This window comes from Cyclopterus lumpus, chromosome 7 (genome assembly GCF_009769545.1).
Source record: "Cyclopterus lumpus isolate fCycLum1 chromosome 7, fCycLum1.pri, whole genome shotgun sequence".
NCBI classification, from domain to species: Eukaryota; Metazoa; Chordata; class Actinopteri; order Perciformes; family Cyclopteridae; genus Cyclopterus; species Cyclopterus lumpus.
This window is the reverse complement of record NC_046972.1, coordinates 2,797,738-2,819,616: the sequence shown is the minus strand read 5'-3', so window position 1 is coordinate 2,819,616 and position 21,879 is coordinate 2,797,738. Positions and strand designations below refer to the sequence as shown.

General features: G+C 44.6%; 3 protein-coding genes across 6 annotated transcripts; 2 read left to right on the top strand and 1 right to left on the bottom strand.

Moving 5' to 3' along the window:
- Positions 1-1,075: 1,075 nt before the first annotated feature.
- On the top strand, positions 1,076-6,706 carry rhoaa (ras homolog gene family, member Aa). 3 transcript variants are annotated; one of them, XM_034537833.1, is made up of 5 exons: positions 1,076-1,157; positions 2,757-2,912; positions 3,527-3,647; positions 3,741-3,871; positions 5,007-6,706. In XM_034537833.1, the coding sequence occupies exons 2-5, from the start codon at positions 2,757-2,759 to the stop codon at positions 5,178-5,180; spliced, it is 582 nt and encodes a 193-aa protein (XP_034393724.1). In that variant the 5' UTR covers positions 1,076-1,157; the 3' UTR covers positions 5,181-6,706. The 3 variants fall into 3 exon arrangements, with proteins under 3 accessions (XP_034393724.1, XP_034393725.1, XP_034393726.1); XM_034537834.1 differs by lacking the exon at positions 1,076-1,157 and adding an exon at positions 1,166-1,644; XM_034537835.1 differs by lacking the exon at positions 1,076-1,157 and adding an exon at positions 1,166-1,687.
- Positions 6,707-6,844: 138 nt separating this feature from the next.
- tpk2 (thiamin pyrophosphokinase 2) lies at positions 6,845-14,904 on the bottom strand. Of its 2 annotated transcripts, none has more exons than XM_034537830.1 (8): positions 14,443-14,904; positions 14,129-14,370; positions 13,470-13,533; positions 12,849-12,979; positions 12,587-12,705; positions 9,679-9,811; positions 9,496-9,592; positions 6,845-9,405 (listed from the first exon to the last, which is right to left on the bottom strand). In XM_034537830.1, the coding sequence occupies exons 1-8, from the start codon at positions 14,510-14,512 to the stop codon at positions 9,359-9,361; spliced, it is 903 nt and encodes a 300-aa protein (XP_034393721.1). In that variant the 5' UTR covers positions 14,513-14,904; the 3' UTR covers positions 6,845-9,358. The 2 variants fall into 2 exon arrangements, 1 of the variants encoding a protein (XP_034393721.1); XR_004609772.1 differs by having other exon boundaries at positions 9,390-9,405; positions 12,592-12,705; positions 14,443-14,795.
- Positions 14,905-15,722: 818 nt separating this feature from the next.
- On the top strand, positions 15,723-21,373 carry gmeb2 (glucocorticoid modulatory element binding protein 2). Its single transcript, XM_034537829.1, has 10 exons — positions 15,723-16,084; positions 16,824-16,981; positions 17,092-17,177; positions 17,318-17,442; positions 17,563-17,666; positions 18,018-18,175; positions 18,588-18,656; positions 18,751-18,888; positions 20,090-20,212; positions 20,344-21,373. Exons 2-10 carry the CDS (start codon positions 16,839-16,841, stop codon positions 20,904-20,906), a joined length of 1,509 nt encoding a protein of 502 aa, XP_034393720.1. The 5' UTR covers positions 15,723-16,084; positions 16,824-16,838; the 3' UTR covers positions 20,907-21,373.
- The last annotated feature ends 506 nt before the right edge of the window (positions 21,374-21,879 follow it).

Here is a 21,879-nt window from a genome sequence, read left to right as displayed (position 1 = left end):
TGTATGAATGTCAGTTTCTCCTGATGGCACCTTGGCCACTGCCATCAGTGTATGGATGGGTGAATGATGTCAAGTATTGTGAAAGCGCTTTGAGTTGTCGGAAAAAAAGAAAAGCGCGATACAAGTACAGGACCATTTACTATTACTCCTGTATTAGCTGCTCTTCATTGGCTTCCAGTAAAATCCAGAATGAAATTTAAAATCCTTCTCCTCACTTACGAAGCACCATCATATCTTAAGGAGCTTGTAGTACCATATTGCCCCACTAGAGAGCTGCGCTCACTAAATGCGGGGCTACTTGTGGTTCCTAGAGTCCTAAAAAGTAGGATGGAAGCAAGAGCCTTCAGTTATCAAGCTCCTCTTTTATGGAACCAGCTTCCACTTTCAGTCCGGGAGGCAGACACAGTCACCTCATTCAAGAATAGACTTAAGACTTTCCTCTTTAATAGTGCTTATAGTTAGGGCTGAATCAGGTTTGCCCTGGTCCAGCTCCTAGATATGCTGCTATAGGCCTAGACAGCTGGGGGACATCTTAGGATACACTGAGCTCCTCTCTCCTATTCTCTCTCTTCTTTTCATGAATTCATGGGGGCATGCGCCAAGGCAGCGCGTTGCTGCGTCCACCTTCCAGCGGTAGTCCCGGTTCGGCTCACAGGTTTACATGGGACCCTGGTCCTGCCCAACACCTACTGCTATTAATATTATTATTATTAGTTGCATTGCGATTAGTCTTGCCAATACAGTTGTGTACAACATGTATGTGATATGTAGAATGAAAAAATCAGTCAGGAATTTTTACATTTGTACTAACATTTCCACAGACGGTGTTCATCATGTCCATCTTCATACAATAATATCGGGCTTTTTATTCCGACCACTTCAACGACTACTGTTTGGATGCAAGCTGAGGACGAAACATCATCCTGAGGCGAAACGGGGCTCATATAACTTTATATGGGCGAAAACCGTCAAACTAAACTCTGCATTTTATACATGCATCAGCTGGTTGGCTAATTTACTATTCGCTCATTATTCCACCGTGTCCCATTGGCCTAAAGTACGTGGTGTGGGCGGGCGTAATTTTCGTGGCACTGGGGGGCGGGACTGATAGGTCTGACAGGAAAAACTCAAGAAAGGCGAGGCTATCTAATAATACGGTAAAACTGCGTTTAAGTAACTATTCTCAATATGTCTGCGCTCGGTTGCTTCACGTGTCAGGGTTAGGGGTTCGAACAGGGCGATATAAATACCGCTCTACCGAATGTGAGCGGTCCAGTTTGACAAGAGGCCAGTTGTCCCGGAAAACTCAGCAAAGTCAGCAAGCTAATAGCTAGCCTCCTTAACGGAACCCGCCGCTAGCTAGAAGTTAGCCGATACCCCTCACTCGGTGACAAAGGGAAGACGTATAACAATATAGCGTTACGTGTCTATGAAGGGTTTCGTTGTGTTCGCGAGTTGTCTTGTAAAGTGACGCAATTAACCGGAGGTCGAGTCGACGGGTGCGACAGCCCTTCGGACACGAAGAGGTTAAAAGCGGCGAGGAAGTGAAGTTCTAACGCGACGAAAACTCGCCCAATTCTGCAGATCCGTCAGGCGCGTGCGCGCTTCACTGGCACGGTACCCCCGTTCCGCTGTCTTAAGCGGGTGAGTGGATCACAGACGCGGTGGTCATAGAGCCCCTGTCGCTGTAAGTCTGTGTGAACGACGAGAAGGAGATCCATCCGCTGACTTGTTTTGGGGCACAACGGTGAAGACGGACAGTCCACATGTCGCTGGTTTTGGATTAAGAAATAACTGGAACCGCCCAGTGGGCAGTTTAATTAAGAGGTCAACCTAAAATCACCAAGATATGTTGATGTCGGTAATTTGTTATACACAGAGTGAGAATGGTGTTTGTTATAATGTGATTTTACTGTCACACGGTTTGTTCCATGAAGTGACAACAACCCAAACTGAACTAATGGCTCAAGCGTATAGAGTTCTGATGTTTTTTGTTGGCACGTGTATCGTTTATGCCAGAAAAATAGACTGAAACAAATCATTGTCGTTCAGTCCATCAGTTTGGTCCAGAGGAAAATATTTTTTGTGTGCCGAATATCGGATGAATTGCAGTGAAATATGCCAGATATTACATTTTGAATGCATTTTGAATGCTGTTGACTTTTCCCCAGACTTTTCATGTGGAGCCACAGAGATCCAGAGATTAGAACACACAACGACACTGGACTATAGGAAAGTGGTGTGCTTATTGTACGCATGAACCAGCAATGCACATCCAGAAGATGTCAGAGTACCACTGAGAGTTGTTGTCAAGCTTTACTGTGAGATTCAGACTGTGATTAGACCGACAACAGCACTCTGTGAAACAGTGAGCTTCGTTGCATAACTTTTCTGGAAAGTATATTGTGAAGAAACATTGCAGCTGAACTTGATCATATTTTAGGAGCACGTAATTAAGCTGTGCTAAAACATGGCACATTTGATTTGATCATGATCAACTCTAAACGGGCAGTAGAGCAGAGAAAATTCAATTCGTTGCAAACCGTTGCAAACATATTTTTACACTTCATGCGCACCCCCAGCACTTCCTGTTGAGTCTCTTCAGATTCCATGGCTCAACAGTTTTGTGTTTCCCATAACAAAGCTGTTCCACTGTGCATAATACATTTTCTATATCTCTGACTTCCCCAAACTCTTCTGTTAACATCCCTGATCTCATATGCTGCTAAATGTTTTTATTCTCTTGTCATTCTCAGATGGCTGCAATCAGAAAGAAGCTGGTGATCGTCGGTGACGGCGCCTGCGGCAAGACCTGTCTCCTCATAGTGTTCAGCAAAGATCAGTTTCCTGAGGTCTATGTGCCCACGGTGTTTGAAAACTATGTGGCAGATATTGAGGTGGACGGTAAACAGGTACGCTGTTTATTATGCTGGCAAATACTTTTCTTTTTCTTTTTTCATATTTACAGTCCAGAGGATTTCATATAGTTAGCCAGATGCCAGAGGTTTTGGCAGGGTTAACTGGACAGAGCCTGGCTAGCGGTGCCCCCCCTGCTTCCAGTTTTTATGCTAAGCTAGACTAACAAAGTCCTAGTTCTAGCTCTGTACTTCACACACACACACACACCTGACTGACATCCATCTGAACATCTCGCAATCTCATAAAGAAAGAGAATACGTGTATTTTCCAAAATGTCGAACTATTCCTTGAACATATTATTCACGTTCTACACGAGTGTTGAAAGAGTTATTGGTCACCGTGAAGACATTTACTTTCTGTCAACCTCACTTTTTTTTTTTTACAAATGTTTTCTGATGATTTACAAACTTAAATTTTTTTGGTCACATGTTTACAAAGGACTTTTGAATTGTACCATCCACGTTTGCATAATATATAGAGAGCCGTCCCTCTTGACGCAAATCAGGAGCATCTGTCGTAACTTTCTCCCTTTTCAAGATGTCAAAATCTAGTGAATAAACGTAGAAACTGCTGTACAGATGGGTCTGACTATCCCATCCTGCTGTAGGTGGAGCTGGCTCTTTGGGACACAGCGGGTCAGGAGGACTACGACCGCCTGAGGCCTCTCTCCTACCCAGACACAGATGTCATCCTCATGTGTTTCTCCATCGACAGCCCTGACAGTTTGGGTGAGGCCTCCACTTCTTCACCGTCGTTTTATCTTCAATAATTCTGTTGGCATCTGCTCCATGTTCAACACGTACATCTTGTGCCTGATGCAGAGAATATTCCAGAGAAGTGGACTCCCGAGGTCAAGCACTTCTGCCCCAACGTGCCCATTATTCTCGTAGGAAACAAGAAAGACCTGCGAAATGACGAGCACACGCGCCGGGAGCTGGCTAAGATGAAACAGGTCAGTGAGGCCGTCACTTTGCCGAGCTGCCTTGTCAACCGCTGTGGGTTTCAAGCCTGCCGAGTCCACACAAAACTCACACGAGCCACAGTCCATAAAACGACATCACGTTACATACAAGGCGACATTGTTAACGTTTGACTCGTGCACGCTGGCTTTTTACCAACGAGACTGGCATGATTGAACCCTGTTGAAGCTAGCATGAAGCTGAATAGCTTTAAGGGATAGTTTGCATGTTTTGTTGTGTAGCTATATTAGAATATTTGTACTTCGCTGTCAGACAGACCTTTCTGACGGGGAAGCTGTAACGTTGGGGACAAAATCTGCAATTTTTCCACACGGAACAAAGTTGCTGGTTGGCCCCTGCCTACATCAGTCAGTCAGTTTATTCTGCAACCTTAGACGATTAGTCGCACAATGACGCTAACAAACCAACCGGTTGATGCAGCGGTAGATCAGCAACTTCCATTTTCTGTGAGGTAAAATGACAGTTCTCGTCATTGGTGTCTCGTGGCTTCAAAGAGAGCATAGATAGATGTAACGGCTTCATCCTCATCAGACAAGGGAACGCCGTCATCCATTGTAACCGTCACATGAGCATCGGTGCAGAGCGGCGGCGGCTGTGAGCTAACCAGTGTAACAGGCCCACATACTCGAACATGCATATGTGGCCAAAGCATAGAGAAGCTCCATTATCTGCTCAGGTAGACATCACTCACTAAATCTTTACATATACTGTACTTGTTCGCTTCTATGTTAATGCTCTGATGTTTATTGCTCCTTTTGGAAAAAAAGGATGCCTACACAAATCAAAAAACGGATAAGTCTTGATGAACTGAAGTAAAGGGGGCGGGGGGACATGTTTAACAACAGCAACACTACATCAAAACATCCATTTAAAAACTCTCACAGTCCGTGCAGTATAATCCAAGTCTCATGCTCACTACTTCCCAAATGCATGCATCTTCATTGAAACCTTCCTATTTAAACACTCTGTTCATGTGGAAGTGTTTTCTTATTAGAAACAGAAGGCGCCAGGTCACAGAAAAGTTTAGACGCTTCTAAGAAGGATCCATGTGACTTTGTGAATGGTGTCCTGTGGTCTACACGTCTCTGGTGTGCTTCATCCAAACAGGAGCCAGTGAAGTCAGACGAGGCGCGGGACATGACTAACCGGATCAATGCCTTTGGTTACTTGGAGTGCTCGGCCAAGACGAAGGACGGCGTGCGGGAGGTGTTCGAGATGGCCACTAGGGCGGCGCTGCAGGCCAAGAAGCGAGGCAAGAAGAGTGGCTGCCTCCTGCTATAGAGTTTCGTGTCATGCAGGATCAGTAGGGGAGGGACAAACAAACCAGGCCAAAAAAACACATCCCTCCTCCGTGTCTGCTTGTGTGGTGGGCACAATTGAATGGGGCGTTATGAGGAAAAGCTAATCCAGGCTTAAGGGGGAAAAGGAAAGTCAAATGCAACAGGGCGAGGGGGTATATACATTTAAGTACAAGGTTATAGCGTTTAGCTTTCAAATGAAAATACTGTAATATTATGTTTAGGGTTCTTTAGACATGACATTATTAAGAGAAGGGAACATGGCTCTCACTCGCACTTCTAGAAACGTGGGAGGGTCTGAAGGGTTTCTGTTCTAAACCGTAGCGCCATGGTTTTAGGGTCGAGACCAGTTCACCCCAGATAACCGTCTAAGTGAGACTCCCAGGGCCGGCAGCGTGACCGTGTTTGTCTTTTTCTTTCTCCTTCATTCCCGTGGGGGAACATAACCTAACTCTAGAAGGGCTTGTGTTTCTGTTTGACACTCCATTCATTTGAAGAGTTTGAGCGTAAATACACAACAGTAATGAGACCAACTTATTTGAGTGTTTTGTACAAGCTTGTTAATGTATGCAACGCTTATTAAATTGAGATCACGTTGAGGTCAACCGACTGTCGGTTGGGCATCAAAGGGTTAAAAAGCTGCATTCTCCTCCAACAGCAACTTTTGTAACCTTTGTGTAAAACAAACGCATTAGAGACTTGCTATATACGTATATTTCATATCATATTTTAGTAAGAAGCCTCCCTGATTTCTGATCTGCTCCTGTTTTTAATTTTGCTTCTCTATGTTTCCCCATGTCTTCATAAATTCACAATAATTTTCTACTGCACCATTTCCATCACTACACTTGGCTCCATGTCCGAGTTTCTCGTTTTAACTTTTTATTGTTGTTTCGCCGCCATCAACGAGTCGTGTTCACACTGTCCAGATTTTACATTGATAACCTTCCAGCATGTCATAGGATGTCCTCTACTTACCGGTAGGCTTTTAATTTGAAACATTTACAGGAAGTGCAGAGTTTCAGAGGCAGTAACTTTAAAAGCAATTAAAAAAAAAAAACCTGCAACTGTATTTCTGTTCTGACTCTGTATGGATCCATGGTTCTGAATCTGACCATGTGAGACCTGACCGTGCAGTAACTCCACCCTCAGTCTTCAACCCAGCTGTTGGACACTCCTATTATTTAAATAGCAGCTTCGATTTGGGAAGTTCTGGTGTAGCTGGATGCCAGAGTGTTATCGGAAGTGTTTCTTTTCTGTTTGTTATTTTAACTATGTGATATTCTACTGGCTTATGTTGTATTATTTGCACACAGCTTAAAACTAAAATGTCAGTGTGGTATACACACTTTGAAAAAGAAAAAAAAGTCAATAAAATGTAAGCAACTCCTAGAGGATTGGTTATTGGTAAGAGGAATATTGTTTTGTATACAAACGTATTCTTACATTACGCCAGTCTTTTTTTAATGTATTCTAAAGGAAATAAATTGTAACTTGAGAATTCCCTCATTGCTTCGTCTTGATTTCAGTTATTGTCATAACTCGTGCTTTTGTCCGGTTCTCTGGTGGGGCGGCCTCTCCATAAAGTCTCCAAACTTTGAGAACTTCATTCTTTACATCTTAATAAAGATACCAAATTAGGTCAGGTTGGATTTTGGGGAAAGAGCTTTAATATATTGAAGTAATGTTCACATTTAATGAGCTATTACAGACATTTTGATTTTGAACATGGTTAACGATGTCAACAGAAGCCGTTGAAACGAACGGTTTTAACCATTGCTATAGTCCCCAAACACAAATGTCTCTTTTTAGAAGATGAGAAAAATCTAATGTTGCGTGACATCACTTCACACCTGAATTTAAAGCTACAGGGCAAATAAAATCAAAAAGTTGCAGAGACCTACCGGACATTATACTTGAAGACTTGACACCCCGTTTATGAAATCAACCTGGAGACCTCCCTCTTCTTCCCCCTTTCACAACATTCCTCCGAAAGCGCCCCCAGAAAACCTCAGGTGATACTTCCATTTCCAGCTCAGACCTCCAGGTCTGGCCCTCGGTCCACCTCTTCCTCTTTCCTAGATCCCCGGTGCTTGTCTGCTTTCGCAGTTGCCACCCAAATGAGTTGTGGGGGAGACAGAGGAGAGCTTGATCCCAAAGGAAGAAGAAGAAAGAGGATAAATCCTCCCCAATGGTTTGAAGTTCTCTCTGGACCGCTGATCATTCCTCCCACAAAAACATAGTCATGGCATCTCTCTTAACACCAGAGGCCCCAGTGGCAATTTTAAGTGTCTGTTTTCTGCACAGAAGTGGTGGGGGTATATGTATTCTCTATTGGCTTCAAAGATAATTACAAACTCTATAAAAACAGATGGATTTGGACAGTTAGGATGGTTAGGGGATAATAAAAACAGCCTCTGGAATAGTAATCATTTTCAACAGTCAGATGGTCGAGAGGGTTATAGATGGTAGATTGCTCTTGGTAGATATAGAATGGAACCAAATGGTTTTAAACCCACTGAGACTCAAGACCACCTAACTGTTAAACTGCAGAGAGCTTCAAACATAAAACAGATACAACCAACGTCTTAGGAGTACAAATTGGAGAAGATATGGAAAACACCAATTGAGAGTCCAAATTACCCACAATTAGGGGAAAGCTCCTCCAATGCCAAACCAGGGATATTTCAATGACGGGGAAAGTCTTGGTCATAAAAAGCAGAAATCCTTTTCCTCTTTGACATTTTTGGAAACTACCTTTCCAATCACACAAAGTTTCATGATTTTCAATTCATAAGGAGAGGGAAACATGAGAAACTAAAAAGGTGAAATAATGTACAGGCCTTTAGAGAAGGTGTCCCAGACATTGAAGCTAAAGGAGATGTGTATACCTCCATCATTAGAGCTTGTCTGAAGCCAGATGGAGCCCTAGCGGGGGCTCATTTTGCTGGGATCACAAAGCATCCCATATGCACAAACCTGGCCAGAAATGTATGATAGTGTTTTTTTGCATACACCAAGGTGTAACCCAACTCTCATATGACAAAAGCACAAGAACAGAAGTAGAACATATTCTGTCCGCACTCCAATCAAGGTTAACTGAAAATGACTCCGTATGGTCCAATGTGAATAGTTACATCTTAAATAATAACCATAAAGATTTGCCCTGGCAAAATGTAAACCAGAGGAGGAAATGCACCTGGCGTGCAAATTGCCCTCAGCCTTCCTGTGGTGACAGTGAAATGCCTTTCTTTGGTCATGTCCTGCTGCTCGAGGTGTCAGGAAATGTATGTGTTCAACATCTTTACTGATTAAATGTTATTATAAGTCAACAACAGAAAAGAAAACTGTTACTCTGTGTTACTATTTTTTTTAAAACCTTTTTTGATAATGTATAGTCTGATCTAATGGGGAATATTAAGTAAGAAACGATTGTTTTTGGTATGTTGTCTATGTTTCCATGATCTGGAAAGAAAAGAAAACTGTTATTATGGAGTTCCTTCAACTATATTATTTATTTTACCTTTCTTTTTAATAATGTATAGTCTATTAAGTTATTAACTAAGTGGGAAATAATATTTGAGCAATTATTGTTTGTTTAATAAAAACCTGAAAACGTTTATTAGAGCATATGCTTTTATACAAAGGGACTTACAATAAGTGTGTTCAACATTGTGGGTAAAAAGTTAAATTAAAAGCAAATTTTAAAAAATTGTAAAAAGGACTAAATGCGATGGAGAGATCTCATTGCTGGCTTATCACCCAGAGGAGAAGAAGAGGAGTAATAAAGTAAATAAGTGCTAAACATGAGTCAGAGGATTTGAGCTGTATCATCGTTAACGTAAAGTTATCACTCGCTACATGTGGCTAACGTCAAACAGTCTAACGTTAGCTAGTTGGGGACATTAGCGTTAATACTAGCAGGCTGTCGAGGGGTCAGAGGCCGGCGGTACGAGCTGTTTGTTTATGTTGTTAAAGAGGTTCAATATGAGCTGTGGAGCGCTTTATTTCCCTTTCAACTTTCGTCCCAACGTTATTCCAAAATCTTGGTTCATCCTTTCCAATCCGCACTCTTTGGGCCCCGTTAGTTCGAGCCCTGTTAGCGGGGTCAAATGGAAATGCGTCCTCGCCTCCGCAGTGGGCTCAGTCCTCAGCTGCACTCTATAATGTCTGATGGAGTCCTGCCACCATTTCCTGATAGAATGGCTCTGAAATGAAAAGTCAACCCCAAGACTAAAAACTCTGAAATTGTCCAAAAAAAATGTAATTAATTTCCACATTGTAAACTAGCCACAAACCTGTATCTGGATCAATAAACGAGTGTCTGATGAGGAAGTCCAAGACCACCATAGCACAGTTGGGTTTGAAGTCATCAGTGGCCAGCAGTTCCTTAACCTGAAACAAGACCAAAGAATTCCAGACGTATTTGGGTGGCATTTAAATCTTGGAGCTTTCAATATCAATATGTCAGCCACACCAACCGTATCTATGGGCAGTAGGTAGAAGTCTTGGACCTCCCCATCGCCGGCTCGGAGCTTGAACTCCAGAGGAAGTTCCAAATCGAAGACAAACTGACTTTCTGCAAACACCCCGTCCTCGTCCTCGTAGGTGTAGCTGGAAAATAAAGGTTTAGTAGTTAGTTATGGAACGTAAAGAGCGGCGTTTCATACCTGCTCGTTACGGGCTCAAGCTGCCTTCAACAACGCTCATTAAATACGCCATGGCATCAGACCAGTTTAAAAGAAGAAATTAACGTGAACTAGCTAATTTATTTGGGACTGTGAACTTAATTCAGATTTATAAATTGTGAACGAGGAACATTGACTAATTAATTTAATTTGAGCCAACTCTTGTGGCAACCTGCACAACACTTCTACTTTGTTTCATAACGACAGGATCCTGTAGAATGGGGTACATTCCAATAGACCACCAATCCCAGTAGGCCTACCCACTTTTTTCATTGTGTGGGGTTAATGTTAACAAACAAACATGTAGCGTTAACATGTAGCGATAACATGTAGCGATAACATGTAGCGATAACATGTAGCGATAACATGTAGCGATAACATGTAGCGTTAACATGCAGCGATAACATGTAGCGTTAACATGTAGCGTTAACATGCAGCGTTAACATGTAGCGTTAACATGTAGCGTTAACATGTAGCGTTAACATGTAGCGTTAACATGCAGCGTTACTATGTAGCGTTAACATGTAGCGTTAACATGTAGCGTTAACATGTAGCGTTAACATGTAGCGTTAACATGTAGCGTTAACATGCAGCGTTACTATGTACGCGTTAACATGTAGCGTTAACATGTAGCGTTAACATGTAGCGTTAACATGTAGCGTTAACATGTAGCGTTAACATGTAGCGTTAACATGTAGCGTTAACATGCAGCGTTAACATGCAGCGTTAACATATAGCGTTAACATGTAGCGTTAACATGTAGTGTTAACATGTAGCGTTAACATGTAGCGTTAACATGTAGCGTTAACATGTAGCGTTAATATGCAGCGTTAACATGTAGCGTTAACATGTAGCGTTAACATGTAGCGTTAACATGTAGCGTTAATGTTAACATGTAGCGTTAACATGCAGCGTTACTATGTAGCGTTACTATGTAGCGTTACTATGTAGCGTTACTATGTAGCGTTACTATGTAGCGTTACTATGTAGCGTTACTATGTAGCGTTAACATGCAGCATTACTATGTAGCGTTAACATGCAGCGTTACTATGTAGCGTTAACATGCAGCGTTACTATGTAGCGTTAACATGCAGCGTTACTATGTAGCGTTAACATGCAGCGTTAACATGCAGCGTTAACATGCATCCATAACATGCAGCGTTAACATGCAGCGTTAACATGCATCGTTAACATGCAGTGTTAACATGCATCGTTAACATGCAGTGTTAACATGCATCGTTAACATGCAGCGTTAACATGCATCCATAACATGCAGCGTTAACATGCAGCGTTAACATGCATCCATAACATGCAGCGTTAACATGCAGCGTTAACATGCATCCATAACATGCAGCGTTAACATGCATCCATAACATGCAGCGTTAACATGCAGCGTTAACATGCAGTGTTAACATGCATCGTTAACATGCAGTGTTAACATGCAGCGTTAACATGCATCCATAACATGCATCGTTAACATGCAGTGTTAACATGCAGCGTTAACATGCAGTGTTAACATGCAGCGTTAACATGCATCCATAACATGCAGCGTTAACATGAAGCGTTAACATGAATCCATAACATGCAGCGTTAACATGCAGTGTTAACATGCATCCATAACATGAAGCGTTAACATGCATCCATAACATGAAGCGTTAACATGCATCCATAACATGAAGCGTTAACATGCATCCATAACATGCAGCTATAACATGTAGCAGTTCCCACCAAAGTGCATTCTGTTTATTATTACATGTCGTTTAGCTGACGCTTTTATCCAAAGCGACTTACAATCACACACCGTAGAACAGCTACAGGGAACAATTTGGGGTTAAGTGTCTTGCTCAAGGACACATCGACTAGGGCGGGGATTGAACCACCAACCCCCTGATTGAAAGACAGACCTGCTAACCACTGACCCACAAGTGTTTTTTTTACATTTTGAAACCTGCTCGTGCTCCTCTTCTTCATTCCCTTTGTCGGTGTATCACAAGGTTACATTTAAGCGCAACACACTGCGGCCGCCCTTTTGATGCGTGTCAATCAACGCCACTAAAACACACACCAGGTGTAGAGAGATATTAGATATCGATTGTTTACGCCCAATACTCATTTTACTGAGTAGAGCTAGAACACATTATAATGTTCCTCAATGCGACCTCGTTTAACGTTAGCTGCTAGCTCCGTTATTGAGCCAGGGTAGCACTGTGCTGCTAACAGCTAACGCTAACTAGCTCGTCTCCTGTCCTTTTCAACTCAGATGTGTTGTTCACAATGTAGCGTGGCAGTGCACCGAGGTAGCTTTAGTTAAGAGTATATTTCCAATTGGATTGCCACCTTTATTACATTTTCAAGCATGAGTTTGGTCACTATGATTTTTCACTTTATGACTTCCTGTCTGTGACGCTCAGATCCAAGCTCATTGATTCATACTGAAGACTGACATTTCAAAATTAAACAAGTTCAGTAATTTCCCAAATCAGCTGGTCACCATAGTTTTTAATCGGTGGTCTCAAACAGGAGGAAATAGGGCAATTGTTGGGAACTATTTTCAGCGGCGGATGAATCCACAGTGTGTGTTCATTGTAATAAAGGAACATGGGAAATGGAGTTGTCCTTGTATAGTGCTTTTCTAGACCTGTTCACACACTGATGGCAGGGGCTGCCATCAAGCTGCCACTAATCTATCCAAGAGGCTCACCTTACATTGGTTACAGGACGAGCCTTCTCTGCAATGACTGCTGGGATACACGCTTCCTCCTCACACTCTTTGACCAACGTGTGTTTGATGCCAACGCCTGCAGCGATACCACCTGCCGCCTTCAAAAGACACAACACCATCACCCTTCTGGATTCGTCGTTTTGGGAAACCTGAGATACTGAATCGAAAGTGTTTTCTGAATTCACATCTCTTATCACTGATTGCTGGTCTCTACGATCAGTCAGTCGCGGTGTGCGCTCACCACATTGTCCAGTAGTCCGGGGAACGTCTGCTTCGTGAGGGAGCGTCGTGCCAGCCACATGCGGACTTCCCCACCGTCGCCGAGGGTGTAGCCGTTGATGTGGACTCCGTACCGCTTCACTCCAAAGAGACCTGTGGTTCAGCCTCACGTGAGCTAACCCCGATACGATCACACACCAACCCCGATACGCTCACACACCAACCCCGATACGATCACACACCAACCCCGATACGATCACACACCAACCCCGATACGATCACACACCAACCCCGATACGCTCACACACCAACCCCGATACGCTCACACACCAACCCCGATACGCTCACACACCAACCCCGATACGCTCACACACCAACCCCGATACGCTCACACACCAACCCCGATACGCTCACACACCAACCCCGATACGCTCACACACCAACCCCGATACGCTCACACACCAACCCCGATACGATCACACACCAACCCCGATACGATCACACACCAACCCCGATACGCTCACACACCAACCCCGATATGCTCACACACCAACCCCGATACGATCACACACCAACCACGATACGCTCACACACCAACGCTGATACAAGCCGATGGAGCTGCCACAGTGTGGCACAGACTTACTTGTAGCTGCTCTTTCCATCCACATCAGAGGAGGGTCGGAGAATGTGGGCATCACACTGTACTTCTGAAAAATAAGGAACGCTTTAGGATTACTGCGACACAAATTATTAGGATTCTCTTTAAATATTATTGAGAATATCAAAGGTAATTTTAAGTATGGGGATGGGATTTTTACAGTCCCAAGTTTAATTGTGCGATATGATCAAAACTGCCCTCAGTGTCATTAGCAGTAAAGGACTTGCACTCTTCGGAGCATGAATGTCCACAACAGAGCTCATGGGAATCCAGCCAATAGTTACCAAAATCACATGAATAGATTTAACAATCTGATGTGAGATTGGTCTTATATAATATATATATATATATATATATATATATATATATATATATATATATATATATATATATACACACACATGTATTTGCTTTTTTAAATAAATATGTATTTTATCTTATTCCATTAGTTGTTACACAACATATTGTATACTCTTCGTGCGTATTTCTAATATAGCACAAATATGTTATTTCATTGCTGCTACAGTTTACTACCTAATCTACTCCACCTGTGTGTGTGTGTGTGTGTGTGCGTGTGTGTGTGTGTGTGTGTGTGTGTGTGTGTGTGTGTGTGTGTGCGTGCGTGTGTGTGTGTGCGTGTGTACCTCATCTCTCCATCCCTTAAGACACGTGAACGAGCCTTCCTGTCTCATGGTTCGCAGGACCGCGTCCACGGCCTCGGACCTCTTCTCGTACGAGTCCAGACTGCGACGCAGCGACACAGCGCCCCCGTGCGGCGGACTGAACACTTCCGGATACCGTGTCAACATTGAGGCGACGTGCGGAGGAATCCAGCCCACTTGCGCTTCGTTTATCTCAAACCTCAAGCACTTGGACCGGCCGGAGCCTGCGGGAGCAAGTCGGCCATTGTTACTTTAATAAACAACCCTTCACACCGTCTATTTGTCGAGTAACTTACCTGTTATATAAAAGTTATTCATTCGGCGGAGGAGCTGGAGTATCTTTTCGGACCAGGCAGAGTTAGCCATTTTTAGAGTGTAAAACCTCTAAGGCACCGACAGAGTGAACGTGTGTAAACTGAACGAAACGACTGCTAATAAAACATTCTTGATAATCGACCTACTATTTTGAACGCCATGTTTTTTTTCTCAGAGCGCTCTGCGCATGTCTGCTTCTTCTTCGTGGCTAACTGAGCCAATGTTCTTTGAGGCAGCCCTTCCTCTAACTCTTCCTCTCTTCCTCTAACTCTGCCTCTCTTCCTCTAACTCTTCCTCTCTTCCTCTAACTCTGCCTCTCTTCCTCTAACTCTTCCTCTCTTCCTCTAACTCTGCCTCTCTTCCTCTAACTCTTCCTCTCTTCCTCTAACTCTGCCTCTCTTCCTCTAACTCTGCCTCTCTTCCTCTAACTCTGCCTCTCTTCCTCTAACTCTGCCTCTCTTCCTCTAACTCTGCGTCTCTTTCTCTTTTCATCCGGCCTTAAATTGATGTGTTATCTACTACGCCCGTTTCATACACAAATACAACATATTAAAGGGCATGCATTAGTATTTCAGTTATTGATTGAACAACATGTATTGTTGGCAGGAAATACAGAGGTTGTGGCATCCACACGTTTATTGACTGAGTAAATAAAAATGCTAATTGAAACCACATTGTTCTACTTTATAAAACACACATTTGATTTAAAGGTGCAGTCAAACATCTTCATATTCCTCTCCACGTCCACACCATTCAATTAGATGTGTAAATAAATAAACAATACTTTCAATGCAACCCTTGTAATGTTTTGCATCCCAATAATAAAGAGAAAACAGCTTTGCCCTGCAGAATCACATGATTTGAATGGGGGGGGGGGGGGGAAGTAGCATACTACCATAATAAAAGAGATCCAACTTAAAAGCAATAAACTCGAGACAGATACAATTGAAATGTGAAGAACTCTTAATTTCTTTAATTAAAAAAAGGAAAACCTTGTTTGTAGCTCTAATATTAGACCGAGATTATGCTAGGAAAGTGTAATTTTTTAGATCTGCATCAAAAGCTGTATGTTTAGAAGTGATCCTTTAGGAGCTCCCTTCTAAACCTAAAGTACAGCTTTTGATGCAATGTCGGACCAATAAAGCCAACTGAAGGGAAACTAGATGTACTTCATGTACTAGTAAATATTAATATCAGTACACTCATACTGTAGGAGCTCCCCGGCGCCAGAAGAGGGCAGTGGCGCAAACACGACTGACGCTAGCTGCCCTTAAAGCGCAAAGGAGGCGGAGAAGAAGAAGAAAAAGGATGTTACGATCTGCTTGAAATAAACACAAAGAAGAAGGAATAACATGGAGTAGTCTTGTGAGGATGAAATTGAATGAACTGTCCGAGCGGTCCCCAACAACCGGAGAGAGCTGCGCGGCGGCGGCGGTGATAGAAAGATGAAGGAAACAGCCGCAGCGGACCCAGTCGCCGCGCTCTGCCGCTAGCAGACGCGCAGCTAACGTTAGCTAGCAGCCACCCGGCGGGCGAACAGCCTCGTCCCCTCATCCTTTCACCAAGACGAGGCGACACACGGCAACTCACCATTGTTCGCTTTATTATTACTAAGACCAAAAGGTAAGATGTATTCAATATCTCAAAGTCGTATGCGGTCCTGTTCGGTCTTCAGGGAGCTGAATAAGAGGACGCGCGGAATTGCATTCAACGTTACAAGTTTATTTAGCCTTTAATGTAACGATGCTGTCTCTTATTTGTACCGTTTCGAGTTAAACATTGTTTTATTAATCTAAATGTACCGTTTCATCTGGCATACAGTACGCGTTGACGCAGCGGTATTTCACGAGCGCGCGTGCGGTTGAAGTTTAAAACCCGTGTCGTCACCAAAAGTGAGGATTGAGAGAGGTCTCTGAGACACGCCTCTGGTTACTAGGGTCACGTGACAAGGACCTGTCAGTCAGGGCGTCCCCAGAGCCACCCCACAAGGGAACCACTGACCGTCCACTCAGGTCTCCTCCAGTGTTTCAAAGTCCAGAGTACACCAAGATATACTTCAAACCCTTTAACAACAACACAAAAGCAATTATCCTAACATGTTGTTGGGAAACTAATATTTTTCGCACAGAAGAGAGATTCTTTAAAAAGACATTGCGAACACTCATTGGCCCCATCCCTACTTCCTTGCTTTTATTTATAATGTGTTGAACATTGATGCCCACTGTGTTCCAGAGTGTGCAAGTTGATTTACTGTTAAGATAAATACTTTTTTTGTAATTAACTTTTTGCAATATTACATGAAAAATGATATCACTCAGGCCCCCCCCCCCCCCCCCCCCCCCCCCCCTCCTGTGTGGTGTAGCTCTACCTGTCCTCCATGGCCTCACCAGAGGTCAGCATGCAGGACGTGAGCGAGGTCGTGATCGTCACCATACCGGCGACGGTGAGCGACGACCTCCCCTCCGTGGTGGAGGAGGACAAGGCGGTGCTGGTGACTGGAGAACTGACCCCTCAGCCAGGGTAACTTATCACACACACAGACACACATAGTGGAATGTGAGTCGTTGAGCTTGTCCTGTGGTCCAGTTTGCTATTTTGAAACTTATAAGTGACGTGTGGGTTTTTCCAAGGGAGGACATCCTCACTGTGGCAGCGGTGGACTCGGAAGCCGAGGCCGGCGGACCAGACTCTCTTTCCACGGAAGAGGCAGTCATCGGTAACGTGGCCAGCAAGGCTTTGTGAATATATGCAGTCTCTCCAGTGATCTGACTCCCAGAGTAGTCTTTGTTGTATGTCCATTCTCAGTTTGCATGGTCAGACGACAGACCTGAGTGACAGTGTTTTTGGGCTCTGCAGTGAAGCTAACCGAGGAGGTGGACGTGGAGGCCGATGTCTTCTACCCGATCACCTGCGGAGACGCCAAAGCCACGCTGGTGTGGAAGAAGTTTGTCTGCCCCGGGATCAACGTGAAATGCGTCCAGGTGCGTGCCGTCTCCTCGGAACAATGGAGTCAAGGCATTAACATATACAAAAAGCTCATATGTAAACCAGGAAATGCAACGGCTCATGGCAGTGTTTGTTTTTCTCGCCCCTCTGATCAGTTCAATGAGCAGCTCATCAGTCCAAAGGAGTTTGTGTGCTTAGCGGGAAAATCCACTCTGAAGGACTGGAAGAGAGCTATCCGTCTCAACGGCACCATGCTCAGGTCTGGACTCATCAATACACTCATGGCTAGTTTTATTCTATGGGACACAAAGTTCATGGGCTCAACAAACCTAGAATTTATTGGCATGCGAGCGTGCGTAGTATTTTAAGGCTTTGTTGTCATCTAAACAATATCACTGTTTAGACAACTCCACTGTTTAATGATCCTTACCACTTGTAAACAACCATGTTTTTCAAGTTCGTTCAACTTATTTAGTATTTCAGTAGAACCATATTTCCATAAACGACTTAATTCCATCTCTTCCTTCTTTTCACGATGGTACTGTTCGGTCGGTGAACGCCGGTCGTCTGTCCTGATCTTAAAAGCCTTTTAATCCCATTTCATTTCCAGGAAGATCATGGACTCGGGTGAACTGGACTTCTACCAGCACACAAAGGTCTGCTCCAACACGTGCCGCAGCACTAAGATAGACCTGGTGGGAACCAAAGTGTCCATCGGCGGGGATCAGCCTGCCGACCTGCTTCCTGTCACCCCCTCATCGGCCGATTGTAAGTTCCACGCCCTGCGCCGGCCAGATGTACACATGGCTCCAATGTTTACCGTTAACAACCTAGCTGATGGGACTTTAGTCACATGATCAGCACTCATCCGATCACATGAATGATTCCAACTTAAGAGCGCGCTGTTATTCGATACGCCTCCTCCAGGTCCAGATTTCCGTCACGTAGGGTTCCTAGTGGACTCCGCCACGCCTCTCAGAATCTTCTCGCCCTTAAAGGATTTGAGTCACCAGGTTTTCACGGAACCAGAGTTACCTTCTCGTAACTCCTGTTTTGTGTCCTTCCTCCCTGAGCAAAAAGTGAAGGAGTCCGATTACACTTTGGCCCCACGGGGGCGGGTCTGTGTGAAATGTGATGGTGACACAGCAACAGATTTAGACCCGTTGTGCTTGTGTTGCAGTGAATGGAGCAGCGGTTTCGTATCCGGACGTAGCGGAGGAAACCTCGGAGTGGGTCACAGCCATCGGAGGTGAGCAGCAACCTGCATACACACTCCCCGTTGTGTGGAATGGACTGTTTTATTCTTTAATGGTGTGTGTGTGTGTTTGTGTGTTTCTCTTCAGAGGACTCTGTGGCATTCTGGCGCACAGTGAAGGAAGCTGGACTGCTGGAGGAGGTGGTAGAGGACTTCCAGAAGGAACTGCAGGAGGTGCTGCAGGGGTTGCAAGAGAGAGTGTGTGACCCCCCACTTCAGGTCAAAGGTTGGAACCACACGCACGCACGCACACGCGCAAGCCAATCAGTGTTATGGGCGTCTGGTATGACGTTTGTGGGATTTCACAACATGTGTATGTGATTATTTCTTCTATGGCGGATGGCCTCCTCTCTGGTGCGTCTAGTGCGAATGGAGACATTAAAGGCCTTATATTGCTATTTGGCTGTAGTTAGTCCCCAACAGCTGGAAGCACACCTCAATGTGTGAAATCCCCTTTTTCATGTCCAACATTCAATTCAATTTAGTTTATTTTGTATAGCCCAAAATTACAAATTTGCCTCAGAGGGCTTTACAACCTGTACACATATGACATCCCTGACCTTTGACCTCACATCGGATCAGGAAAAACTCAGAGGAGGATCCCTCTCCCCGGATAGACAGAAGAAATAGATGTCATGTGTACAGAATGAACAGAGTTACAGAGTTACAACACATTCAATGAATATGATAGCAATTATGAGGCGAGAATGCACAAAGACTCCGGGGAGGAATTAGAGTTAGTGATGTGCAATGAAAAGATGTGAAGGAGAGAGAGAGAGAGAAGAGGAGAGAGGAGCTCAGTGTATCCTAAAATATTAATAGCAGTAGGTGTCGGGCAGGACCAGGGTCCAGATTTAATCACGGTCCATGTAAACCTGTGAGAGAGCACAAAGACTCTGGAGAAGGAGCAAAGTTATTAATGGTGCATGAATTCATGAAAAGGAGCGAGAGAGAAGAGGAGATAGGTGCTCAGTGTATCCTAAAACATCCCCCAGCAGCCTATAAGCCTATAGCAGCATATCAAGGGGCTCGACCAGGGCAAACCTGATTCAGCCCTAACTATAAGCACTATTAAAGAGGAAAGTCTTAAGTCTATTCTTAAATGAGGTGACTGTCTGCCTCCTGGACTGAAAGTGGAAGCTGGTTCCATAAAAGAGGAGCTTGATAACTGAAGGCTCTGGCTCCCATCCTACTTTTTAGGACTCTAGGAACCAGGAGTAGCCCCGCATTTAGTGAGTGCAGCTCTCTAGTGGGGCAACATGGTACTACAAGCTCCTTAAGATATGATGGTGCTTCACCAGTCAAGGCTTTGTAGGTGAGGAGAAGAATTTTAAATGTGATTCTTGATTTTTACAGGGAGCCAGTGCAGAGCAGCTAATACAGGAGTAATGTGATCCCACATGCTGTGTTTTTATTTTATTTTTCAGATGCTGTTTTGCTCAACAACATCGTGCAGAACTTTGGGATGTTGGACCTTGTGAAGAAGGTTCTGGCCAGCCACAAGAGCCAGATGGACCGCTACAGGGAGCAGTACACTCGCAGCCTCGCCGGTCAGTACCAGGGTCCTGAACAGAGGCTTAAAATACTGGATGAATTTGTGTTTTGTTTTGCAGCTCTGGAAAAACTCAGATGCTGCATACAGATGATGTGTTGTCTCACCTCTCACCTCCCCTCCCTGCAGCTCTGGAGCAGCAGTGTGACGAGCACAGGAAGCGGGCCAAGGAGCTGAAGAGCAAGTCCCAGCACCTCAACAATGTCCTGATGACCCTCGCCCCGGTCCCTGTGCCCCCGCCGCCCAAGCGCCCGCGGCTGACCCGCGCCATCTCTGGCCCGGCATCGGTCAACGCCGGCCCCGCCCAGCTCGCCCTGCCGCTCAGCCAGCTCACAAGCCTGCCGCTTGGCAAGGTGCTGACCATGGCGGGGGGCCCCGGCGGAGCCAGCCTCGGCGGCTACACCCTGCTGACCTCCTCGCTCTCCGAGCTGGGGGCCGACGCCTCCAACCTGACCGTGCTGTCGGCGGCGGCGGGTCAGGAGGGCGGCGGCTTCGTCAAGGTGCTCGGCCCCCAGTTCCAGCTGGTGACGCTGCAGGCTGCGCTGCAGAGCTTGGCCGCTGCGCAACAGACGGTTGGCAGCATCTCCGTGGTGGACGCCATGGCGACCGCTGCAGAGGAGTCGCAGGAGGAAAGCCAGGCAGACGGTGATGAGGAGAGCCAGCCGGAGCAGGAGGACGGGGAGCAGCAGTGAGATGCAGGACAGCTGTCTCCTAGCTTGTTATCGCCTTCGTTTCCATATTTCTGGACACTGGACTGAATGTGCGATGGACAGACGCGTTCACATTTTGACTTTTTCAGATCAGCTCCACGTCAGTCTTCGTTTGTCATTCGACACACGAGCCTTCCTTGTGTACGTCCGTCACAAAATTAATATCAAGGCATCTGGCGTGACTGTAAATATGTATTGGTAACTAATATATTTGATACGGCTGTTTCTGTAGGGATTCATTCCACATAGGCTGGAGAGAAGAAAAACCAACAGTGTTGTTTAGTTTGATAATAAACGCTCAGTTTTCAAGAACAAGTTGTCTTGCTAGATTCTAAATGTGTTGATGAGTTGTTGTTTTTTTTAAAAGACCAAAGTGGTATTTTCTATTTAGGAAAGTCATATTGAATGTCTAATCTACTAATATAAACATTTGCCTGATAGAAAGTAAATTGGATCCTCTTCATCTGGTGCGTCCGTAGATCATTAAATGTAATACATAAGCATAATGGGTATTAATGCAGGAGGCACGTTGAGGCCTTTTAAATTGCAGTTCATGGTGTGCTTTTGTACTAATTGACCTGGGCTGGTGAACCAGGTCCTGGATCAGGCGTGTCGTTTGGCCACCAGGGGGCGCTGTCTCACCGTTCACTGGCTCTCGTAGCTTCAGATTCTCTGAGCGCAACAATTTCATTTATTTTATCACAGAAATTAATCTCAGGAAGACTTCGATCACCATGAAGGAGAAAGCCAACCACGTTCATTTCTGCTTTGCAGGAAATAGCCTTCTGAAAAGGTAGCACTCTTGTATAGAAAAATGAATATGAATAATCGAACCAGGCCATTTTCAGCTTTATGCAATATGTATTTCAACTTTTGTCTTTGCTCAGACCCTTTTTCTGTAATTTGCCAGCCAATTGTTTCCTGGCCAAATATGTCGGTATAATCATTCAAATTC

Excerpts from the sequence above, each read along its gene's own strand:
- rhoaa (XM_034537833.1), top strand. The coding sequence starts at position 2,757 with ATGGCTGCAATCAGAAAGAAGCTGGTGATCGTCGGTGACGGCGCCTGC. Across the intron at positions 2,913-3,526 it reads TTGAGGTGGACGGTAAACAG|GTGGAGCTGGCTCTTTGGGA; the intron begins GTACGCTGTTTA and ends ATCCTGCTGTAG. Across the intron at positions 3,648-3,740 it reads CGACAGCCCTGACAGTTTGG|AGAATATTCCAGAGAAGTGG; the intron begins GTGAGGCCTCCA and ends TGCCTGATGCAG.
- tpk2 (XM_034537830.1), bottom strand. The coding sequence starts at position 14,512 with ATGGCTAACTCTGCCTGGTCCGAAAAGATACTCCAGCTCCTCCGCCGA. Across the intron at positions 12,706-12,848 it reads CCGGACTACTGGACAATGTG|GCGGCAGGTGGTATCGCTGC; the intron begins GTGAGCGCACAC and ends TGTCTTTTGAAG. Across the intron at positions 9,406-9,495 it reads GTTTATTGATCCAGATACAG|AGCCATTCTATCAGGAAATG; the intron begins GTTTGTGGCTAG and ends TTTTCATTTCAG.
- gmeb2 (XM_034537829.1), top strand. The coding sequence starts at position 16,839 with ATGGCCTCACCAGAGGTCAGCATGCAGGACGTGAGCGAGGTCGTGATC. Across the intron at positions 17,443-17,562 it reads TCAACGTGAAATGCGTCCAG|TTCAATGAGCAGCTCATCAG; the intron begins GTGCGTGCCGTC and ends CCCTCTGATCAG. Across the intron at positions 18,657-18,750 it reads GTGGGTCACAGCCATCGGAG|AGGACTCTGTGGCATTCTGG; the intron begins GTGAGCAGCAAC and ends GTTTCTCTTCAG.